The sequence below is a fragment of the Cynara cardunculus genome (assembly GCF_001531365.2).
Source record: "Cynara cardunculus var. scolymus isolate 2C chromosome LG 11, CcrdV1, whole genome shotgun sequence".
NCBI classification, from domain to species: Eukaryota; Viridiplantae; Streptophyta; class Magnoliopsida; order Asterales; family Asteraceae; genus Cynara; species Cynara cardunculus.
Window position 1 is genome coordinate 2837557 of NC_037538.1, and position 10829 is coordinate 2848385.

The 10829-nt window shown below is 36.6% G+C and overlaps 1 protein-coding gene across 1 annotated transcript; it reads right to left on the reverse strand.

The window, feature by feature from the left end:
• Window positions 1-509: 509 nt before the first annotated feature.
• LOC112520762 (auxin response factor 4) lies at window positions 510-7615 on the reverse strand. Its single transcript, XM_025129299.1, has 12 exons — window positions 7082-7615; window positions 6941-6997; window positions 6510-6665; window positions 6322-6406; window positions 6149-6239; window positions 3821-3985; window positions 3609-3728; window positions 2819-2894; window positions 2584-2743; window positions 1776-2485; window positions 1057-1247; window positions 510-921 (listed from the first exon to the last, which is right to left on the reverse strand). Exons 1-12 carry the CDS (start codon window positions 7427-7429, stop codon window positions 741-743), a joined length of 2340 nt encoding a protein of 779 aa, XP_024985067.1. The 5' UTR covers window positions 7430-7615; the 3' UTR covers window positions 510-740.
• Window positions 7616-10829: the final 3214 nt, after the last annotated feature.

The window sequence follows — 10829 nt, forward strand, 5'->3', positions numbered from 1 at the left end:
CAGAGGCTTCAGAGCAGTTCCTCTTTTTATGCTTCTATGGCTGCTTATATAGTCCCTTTTCTACTCCATTTGTTTTAAAATTAGCCCCTGTTGTTTCTTATATTCACATTTAGTCCCTGAAGTTTAATGTAATGCAAAGATATCCACCGACTGATGCAATGTTTAATTTAAATGGTATAAACACTTGTATATAAACTTTAAAGACTTGTACAACAAAAACAAATTTGAAACAAAAGTAAAATGACTAAAATACCCCTCATGTGATTAGCACGTGAGACACTTAACTGATGCTCTTAACGAGTGTTAGGAGTAGGAATGAATGATGTAGGCAACTTAACACAATAAGTAGGTGCAAGATCAAAACCATAATGACAATCAATGAAGTTTTAATAAACCAGAATTTACTCTTTAGATAAACATTAAATTACACAAATACACCTTAAGTGTGTGTATGTGTATGTGTATGTGTATGTGTAAGTAATGTACAACCCTACAAAGCTCTACTCAGCAATTAAGCATTCTTTAGATTTCTGAAATTATAAAGGATAGCTTAATAACAACCAATTTGCTGGCTTAATACTTCAAAAGGTTAAAGCATTTTGTTGGCTTAATACAAGGTACCTCAAAAGCTAATCAAACTTCCATATTTGTTGGCTTAATTAGTAAGCACAAAACAGTAGCATAATTAAACATGCACTCTAAAGAAAACCATCACCATCACCATCACCATCACCATATCATCACTGTGATGGTGACCGGAGAATTACTCCGGCAGACCCACTCTTAGCCGTATCCACCATGGCTATCGCCGGAGCTTCCTCCAAACAACTGGTGTCGTCGCTGATTACGCCACCACTCATCAGTTTCTCCACTTCTTCCTTTGTGTGTATGTGAATCTTTGTAGCCATTCTTGCAAACTCACTGTTCATAAATCAATTCCCATTTAATGCGTCAATTTCAAGTTTGGAAAAAGGATTAATGCCCGACATTATATATATATATATATATATATATATATGATATCGTTCTTGATTTGTACGTAGTTAAGTTACTTACTCCCATGGATCATCACCGACAACCATCATGTCGTTCTCTTCATCGGTATACAGTAGTCGCCATGTGCCAACACGGTTGCTCAACACGCCTTCCATTTGAAAGAGTGTCTCTAGCTCGCTAAATAATTCGTCATAACTCGACATTTTCGAGAGATCGATGGCCCTTCCGACCTTGTTTCCTTGTTTGTGAACCTTCACATGTGAATAAACATTAAAAAATGATTCAAACTTGAAGCTCTACTCTGTGCATAAGCAGTTTGTTGGACACCAACTATTTGATGTGTTATTCATTATGAATAACCTTTAATAATCACAAATACTATCATCATGAATATTATGCATTTTTATTATTCATGAATCTTGCAGTTTTATCATGAATATCATGTATTTTCATAATAAATAATTTACATCATGAATATCATGACATTCATAATGAATAAAGAATGAATACCATCTATCTATATGCACATATGCATACAAGTAATTGTCCGGTATACACATGCACACATGCATAGAGACCAAGAAACAACTTCAATTACTTGTATGCACATGTGCATATTGTACAAATGAATGGTTATCTGGGCGTCCCTCAAATTTTCATGTTTTTGGGTTTTGTCCTAAACCTCCCTCTCTATATATATTTTTTGGGGTTTTCCCCTGCACCTCTCTCTCTCTCTCTCTCTCTCTCTATATATATATATATATATATATATATATTACCTTAGTGCAGCTTCTCTTGCTTAAACTTTGTGCATCTGGTATTGGAGGAGCACCTCCATTCAAGTGAAAACCAAATAGTTTACAACTACTCCCCATGCTATCAGAACCACCATCATCTTTCTCACTGCCTGAATTAGCTTCCATGATCGGATCGACCGTTGTTTTCCCAAGCTCAACTGGAGGCTGCAGCTGTATCCCATTAATATCATCGGCTGCAACTCCATTTCCAAAAGCCGCCCGATTGATTGGGAATCCAGGGAGACTTGTGCGCATGACAGAACCCGGATTTGGAAAACAGAAGTTCCTACCACCTTCAGAACCAAGTGGATAGAAACCGGGATTACTCAGCCTTTGGTGCATACCAAGATCGGTTCTTGGTGCACCCCAAGAACCGTTGGTTTTCCCAGTCAAAGATCTCAATGAGCAAATTTCTTGACCTTGCAAGACCTTTGGGTATCTACTGTTGTTAGATCCCATAAAGCCTGAATAGGGGGTAGTGGAAGGTGGTTGATGATGAGCCCTCACAAGTTCGCCAACGATATTTGTACTTCTTCCCGTCAATAACATCTGATTTGGGGAAAAACCCGAATGTATCGAGGGTTGTACCCCAAAGTTTAAGGGGTTGTTCATCTTCCCACCTGCATTTTCTTGACCTTGCAAGACCTTAGAGGATCTTGTGGACTCCTCGAAGTCTAAACATCCACCCCATCCTGCATAAACAACAAAATTACCACTAAACTCAGCAAGAAAACCTCCAAGATTCTTGCTTTTCAGAAACTTGTATTCAAGAAAGTTAAATAGTATATACCCGCCATGGGGTGTTCAGATGGGTGCAGATTTGCCCGCATTTTTTTGAATCTTAGAGACGGGTGAATGCTCAAAAGTGGCACAGGCGCACCAGAAAGATCAATCTCCCATGGAGATATCCGTTCTTGATTGTTGTTACCAACATCTTCATCCCACCTCACCTGTTGAAACGGGCCAAAATCTAAAAAACCGAAGGTATAAACTGTTTATTTGTGTGAAGTTGAAATATGACGTACCGTTAGGCATCTCCATTTTGATTTAGGCCATTTGTAAGGATCCATGTCACTTACACCGGTCACAGAACCTCTGAACCTGCAAGAAAATGATCCATGTCACTTATACCGGTCATATATAGAGAGAGAGGGAGGTTCAGGGGAAAACCCCCCAAAAAAAAATGAAAACTGAGGAACACCCTAGTAATGTTTCATCCGGTTTTTTTTGCCGTTTTCCCCTGAACCCGACCCTATATTATATAAGAAAATGGCCAAATTACGTACAAAATCACATGTGATTCATTAACGGTCAAAATAAGGTGTGCAGACGACTTTGACCATGCCGTTAGGCCACGGGGCAAAGTCGTGTGAATCACATGTGATTTTATACGTGATTTTAGTGTAAAATCACATGTGATTCAGCCATTTCTTAGATACCATTCTCATACGAAACCGACTCTCTCTCTATCTATATATGTGTGTGTGTGTGTGTGTGTATGGAACCCCATCAGATTACCCTCCAAAATAGCCCTTGAGGAGAGAAAGGGAGTTCAAACATATATCAAGGATAAATGGTCCAAGTCTAGCCAATGTGGGACTCCAACGGAGGCTCAAGAGACACAAAACGTCAGAGATGGGCTAGACGAGTACAAATTGCAGTAGGTCTTTGGCTCTGGTAGCATGTGAGATATATGGAACCCCATTAGATTACTCTCGAAAAGAGCCCTTGAGCACAGATTGGGCGTTTCAACTTATATTGAGGATAAGTGGTCAAAGTCTAGCTGATATGGGACTCAAACAGTATCAAAGATACCTTCTTTCAGGAGATTCATCCATACTGAATCTCATTTTGAACCTTGTTCCAATCGTTATCATATTGCTGATGCAGTTTATATACTTCACATAAGGAACAATAAAATCTGCTCGATTAGACCTGCAATGCGTTTATAAGTTTAGAGTAACAGATCAGCGAAAGGGATCGGGGAGATAAATGGTTTACGGGTTTAATGATGTTACATTTATTACCTGGGACTGTAGAAAACATGAAAGATGGTGTTGGCAGATACTGCATTAGCTACAGGAGCAAGAATATCTGTGAAGGAATCGGAGTTGGGCATGATTGTATCAGGAAGAACATTTCTTGGTCGAGTGGCTCTTCGAGTTCCCAGCCTTAGTTCGCCTCCTTCTCCCCTAAAGCCATCATAAAAAATGGATTTGTGAAAGCTATAAACTATTTTAAAGTTTTCCGTTTGGCATTTTGTTCATATTACTAGTCATATATACATACACAGGGATAGGGCCACATTCAAGAGAAAACTGTAAAAAAAAATGAAAAAGCGAGGAACAACCTAAAAACCATTCAACTGTATGGTATGCACATGTACATACAAGTAATTTGTCCGGTATGCACATGTGCATAATAGGCACACGTGCATTAAAACTAGAATACATCTTCATTACTCATATGCACACGTGCATTACAACCATAAAACATCTTCAATTACTTGCATGCACATGTACATACCTTATAGATGAATGGTTATTATGGCGTTCCTCAGTTTTTCAAAAAAAAAAATTTGGGGGGGGGGGGGGGGGGGGGGGGGGGGTTCCATGAAACTCTCTATATTTGTGTGCGTGTGTGACGATTTGTGACAAATACTACTTCAATGGCCCAAACAAATAAATGCAATTCCCACATCGCCTACAAAATCCTGCACTGGTACCATGATAAATGGGTTTCGGTATAACTTACTCCCAAAAACTAGCTCAGAGGAGGAGGATGCACAAATCAGATATCTATACTATATTATAAAGCAAGGTCTTCATTCTTATACTCTTACTTTTTGAAGGGTACAACCAATAAAACGTTAAGTGTAATTTATTAAAGCATACAAAATCTTTCACTTTCTAAGATACACCTATTTTACCCTTCTCTAAGGTTAATCAACCATATAAACAACATAATACTTGAGATTTTTGCAAACATTATCTTAAAGTTGATCCATTTCAAAAAAACAAACATCATAAGAAATAAAAAAAAATCAATTTTCGGTTTACAATCAAATTTTACATTCTACTGCATCGCACAGGTTTACTTCTAGAGATAGTTTATAGACAATCCGGCAACGTGGAACAAGTACCACTTCAACTGTCGTATCTTGTCCATTTTCGTTCTACATTTGTCTTTATAAATGGCGCCAACCTTCATTTTCATACTACATACAACTAAACACAAGAAATACTTTTAAAAAAATCTAGCAATGCCCATGGATGCATGTAAATTGCTGAATTGCATACATATGTTTCGTTTACAGGTGATTATTATTATATTATAAACCTAAGAATCCCATAGAACATTAAACACTCCTCCCTGTTAGTTCAATAAATACTGGAAAATCTAACACCAAATTACCTTTATTGACTTTACTTTTTATTTGATGCAAGAAAGATGTTTCCATTCTATCCGTCTATAAGAAAGAAGAAAAAAAGGCGTTCATCGTTATATTATTCTCTCTAAATCGAATCAAAACCTCTCTTTCGTTAGGTCATTGTCCTTCCAAATTACCAACCATAAAACCATCTAGTCTTTCTTAAAATGGAAGGATAAAAAAGGGTAGATGTAACATCAATATATATATATATAAAAGAACGTTAACGATTCCCTTTGCTTTGTGAGACTAATCATAGTCACCCACTGTATTCTTTTCCTCCCTAAAGTGAACACATAAACGAATACCATCTCTTTGAAATGGATAACGACCCCGATCTGAATAACGGTTTCTTTTTCTATAATAAGAATACCTACAAACTATCTCATATATTGCTTCTTCCTTTTATAGTTTCTTGAAATAACTACTACTTTATGTGTGAGAATGAAGATCTTTAACACTATTTTCCACCCCCAGTTTCCGTAAGATAATAAAAGAGATCAAATATAAAAGCAAAAGAAAAAGAGATGATTCTTTCTTCGGTTTCTACTCTCTTTCTTGTGTGCCACGGACACCATTCCCTTAGAATATGCCTAAAGTGTTTATAATACTTTTTCTTGCATCCACTGTTTCCTCCTTCAGACCAAGAGAATAATCCCCAATTTCTTGTATCCATACACATTACCAGCTTAATAATTTTTTTCTGATGCTTGCCATATATAATTTTTTTAAAAACCCTTTTTTGTTTATCTCAACTTCAACGAAACAATCACCGACAAAAAGTTTTGGGCTTTCCAAGTTGGAATCTTGTTTTTTCTTGGTGTCTCAACAAATTAGCACTCATATGTTCCTTTATTTCTTGTTTAAACCTATTGATATATCTAAAAAAGATGCATATATTTCAGATTGAATGCTATAATGATACCTTAGAAAAAGAACTGCATCCCCAGAAACAAGATTCTTCTGGCTTACGAAGATGCTCCACCCTGTAGTAAGCAAATGCCGCCTCGGTTGGCCTGAAAAACACACACCCAGTTCGCGAATTAAGATTAATCGATCAAAAAGATGACAAATTTTGAATTAAATGATCAAAAGCACCTCTATAAATGTGCCTAAACTTCCATTCCACACCATGGAGGTCCTTGGCCACTAGCTCTTGGCTTGGCCTCTGCTGTTTATAATCCTAAAATGGAAGTAGATGTATGCAATGTAGTTGGATAAACTTTAATTACACATAGATAGAACTAAATATCAAAAACCCTAAAAGAAATAGCAGAAATTTAAACCAGAGGTGGGAAACAATCTTCAGCAGCCCTTCTAGGCACAGAGAATCCACCGTGGGTAGATGTATCAGATGCAGTTAGCGTTTTGCAGAACATTTGAGGGGTTGATTTTGTGAGTGTCCCACCACCACCTTCTTCCTCCCCTTCTTGCAAATTTTCCTGCAAATTTTTACCAATCCACCATTACCAAGATCAATTTTTCTTCCAATTTTGCAAGAATTCACTTAAGAAATAACAAAAAGCAACCATTTTTACCCAAAAAAGTTGCATTGAAATAATAAACACACCTTGATTAAGCCAAAAAAAGTAGAAAAGAAGCAAGAAGAAAAAGGGAAATTAAGGGTTAAGCTCTGTTTTCCTATAATTTCCAACAAAATTTGCTCCATTTTACATAAACTGAGAAGAATTACAACTGAATTAAGAACCAATCATACCTCTGGTAGTGGGAGAAGTGAAATCTTTGTATAAATTTCATCATTCTCCTTATTGGCCTGTTTCAAGAATTGGGTAAAACATCAAAAATGAAATTTAAGGGAAAATAAGAATAAAGAAAAGGGAAAATCTGAAAAACTTACAAGTAACTGAACATCCACAACTTTGCAAAAAATTTGAGGGTGAAGTCCCAAAGAGGGTACTTCAATGGGTGAAAACTGAATAGAGGAGTGAGATGCAATTTGTTCTAGATGACCTTGTGGGAAATAAACAACCACATTTCCTTTGTTTGGAAGAGTAGTTAGAGGGCCAGCACAAGCATGCCAAAGTTCCATGTAAATTGAGGATGAAAAATTGGGATTTGATGACTTTAAGGATGAATTTGAGGAGTTTGAGGAAGCTGATAAAGACGAATCCCCACCATTTCCACACGAATCAACACTATAAACTTCCTCAATCCCACTCGCTGCATGGTTCAGATCAATTTCCATTGCAAAACCCGACTCCAGTTCTCGACAGTTTTCACAAAGAAACAAGTGATTCTTGAAACTAGGATGAAAACAAAAGAAAAAAGGTGGGGGGTTTTGGGATAAGGGCAAAATAAAGATTTCTTGAAGAGGGTAAAGAAATATGGAGAAAATGAAGTCAAATCATGGGAAAGGATTAGGAAAAGCAAGAACCCAAATGTTTCTTGATGGTACACCACAAGATGATGAAAGAAAAGGAGAGAAATTGATGAAGAATTAGAGAGTATGATTGGCACCCCATTATCTATCTAGTTTTGAGAGCTGGGAAAGGGGGTTGAAGAAGGGAGCAAGACATGGACAAATGCATAGGCAGCACAGAAACCAAAGGCAAAAAAGGCCAAATGGGTTTGTGTCTTTCTAGCTTTTTTAGGGAGAAAGATTACAGTATTTTAGTTGGGGTAGGGGGACAAAGATGAGACCGTACAAAACCCACACTCTCTTACAAAACCTACACTCTTTTCCTTCACCTTTTGCTTTACCAATTTTTCTTATATCCCTTCTACAGATTTATGCCTTTAAGGGTGCGTTTGGTACGCAGACAGGACAGGACAGGACGGGACAGGACAGGGTGGGACAGGACGGGACAGGACAGGGTGGGACAGGACAGGACAGCTGTTCAGCGTTTGGTAAGACATGATAGGACTGGACAGAACTGGTTAAAATGACCAATTTACCCTAGTGAGTCAATCCTAGAATTCTAACCACCATGATCAAGCAAAAAAGCCCTAAATCGATTCTAACCACCCTGAATCGCCATGAACGCACAAAACAATATTCAAACAAAGAAAATTGATTAAGATTCTACGAACGATCCCAAATCAGCAAATAGATTAAGATTATACTCATATATAATCACGAAGAAAATTGAAGTTCATATACCTGCTAAATCAGGATATCCCTAAATCGATTTTGATCAAGTAAAAAAACCCTAAATCGATTTTGATCAAGCAAAAAAAACCCTAAAGCGATTTTGATCAAGCAAAAAAAAACCCTAAATCGATATCCCTAACCTGTTCATCATCTATTCCGATCAAATCCTCCGCCACATCGTATCCCAACCCAACCGCCGCGATGGAGTTGAACAGCAGTCGCCGTCACCTGTAGAAGCGATGGAGGAGAGGAGAGACGGTGGAAGCGATGGAGTCGACCAGGGTGGAAGCGATGGAGGAGAAGAGAGACAGTGGAATCGATGGAGGAGAGGAGAGACGGTGGAATCGATGGAGGAGAGGAGAGACGGTGGAATCGATGGAGGAGAGGAGAGACGGTGGAATCGATGGAGTCGACCAGGGTGGAAGCAATGGAGTCGATTGAGGGTGGAAGCGATGGAGTCGATTGAGGGTAAAGAGGTAAAGTTTTCCTTGTTCTAGTTAGTGCCAGGGGTAAAGGGTGGACAGCCTTGTCCCACCCTTGTACCACTTAGTTCTAGTTAGTCCCATATATAATCACACCAAACATGGGACAAGTGTGTCCTGTTCTGTCCTGTTCCACCTTGTCCCATGCACCAAACGCACCCTAAAAGAACAAATTACACAAAAATACTCATTATTTTTAAATTTCATGTCTAGTTTCAATATTTTTATTTCAATCTTTTTTATATTAACTATTTGATTTTAGAACACAAAATGTTTTTATTCCTATTTCTAGAAATATTCTTTTTATGTTATGTGATAATATGTCAGAAACTCTAATGTTACTATTGAAAAAGACCATTTACGAAAGAAATGAGATTCAAACACACACACACACACATATATATATATGTGTGTGTATATATATATATAGAGAGAGAGAGAGGGGAGAGATGGAGGTTCGAGGGAAACCTCCTAAAAAACTGAAAAATTGAAGAACATTTTGATAATCATTCATCTGGATGGTATGCACATGTGCATACAAGTAATTGAAGTTTTTTTTTATTTTTATGCACATGTGTATCACCGGACAAATTGCTTATAAATTACTTGTATGCATATGTGCATACCGTCCAGACGAACAGTTACCATGTTGTTCCTTGATTTTCATTTTTACGGTTTTCCTTTGAACCTGACCATATATATATATATATACACACACACACACATATGTGTGTGTAGATAGAGAGAGGGGAAGGATCATGCGAGAAATTAAACATTTTGCATGAAAGTAAGAAATGTTCTGACGTATATTAGAGAAATGGTTCAACACTGATTAACTTGAACATGTTAAAGAAAAAGTTGATCATACAAAATTTACATAATTCTGAATAATTAGTACATGGTTATATGAATAGGAAAAAGATCAACAGAGAACCTTGAAAAAGAAAAACCCATAAAACCACAAAAAACGGATGAATATTTTTATACAAATTAATGATAATAAAGTGATCGTCTTTTTTAGTGTAATTTATTTTGCTCCAATTTTTCATGTTTTTAGGAACTCTTTTTCATATTGAAAACTCATTTTTTTCATAAAAAAAAAAATAAATTGAAAAGAGGATGATGACCCTTCACCAAAATATTGAAAAGGGGGTTTGGAATTTTCCAATTGAATGCCAACAACATTTGCTGTAACTCCTACAATTTAATTGCTTGGTGGTAAACAATAAAAGCAAACAAACCTCATTCTAGCTTTTAGGCAGACTTCTTCTAGACTTTTTATATATACACATAATATGGATATTTAATTTGATATATTTTAGGCTATAATTGAATAATATCAGATAAAACACTCGATTACATGTGTACAGTTGTATGTATGGTTGCCGACAAAAGGCGAACGTGCACCATGTTCATTTATTCGTATGTAGTTCAGTTGTCAAAATCACTCAAATATTTTCTTTAGATAAAATAATAAACAGTGCCTTCAGGATTTCAACATCTTGGTGTATCGTCTTTTGATGTATATCGCTCTAACTTTTCATTTGGTAAATTTTTGCAAAGCTAAAGTGTATATGAAAGACGAACTGGCCTTATGGAGTTGGTTGGGTAAATATAAATGTTGCACTTACAAAAGAAAGTATATTTGAGTTATAATTATATATGTGAAGGATCGTATGAGAAGGGAAGTTATGGTGAGAAGCGTAATCTCATGCCCACATGAATTCACTTTAGAAGAGAATTGGCTCGGTGCATCTCGTTAATGTTGACAATTAATTATGATTAATTCAATGGTAGAAATCTCTTCTTACGCTTCTCATCACAACTTATTTTCTTACTAGAACCCGACCCTAATTATATATACATGCATAGAGGAAAGTTCTAATGAGAATCAAAAATACTTTTAGAATGTGGAAACCAGCTATTTCATATATTATTTATGATAAATAATGATAAATAATTTTTTAATCGTAAATACTATACATTTTCTTCATGAATATTTATCCTAAATA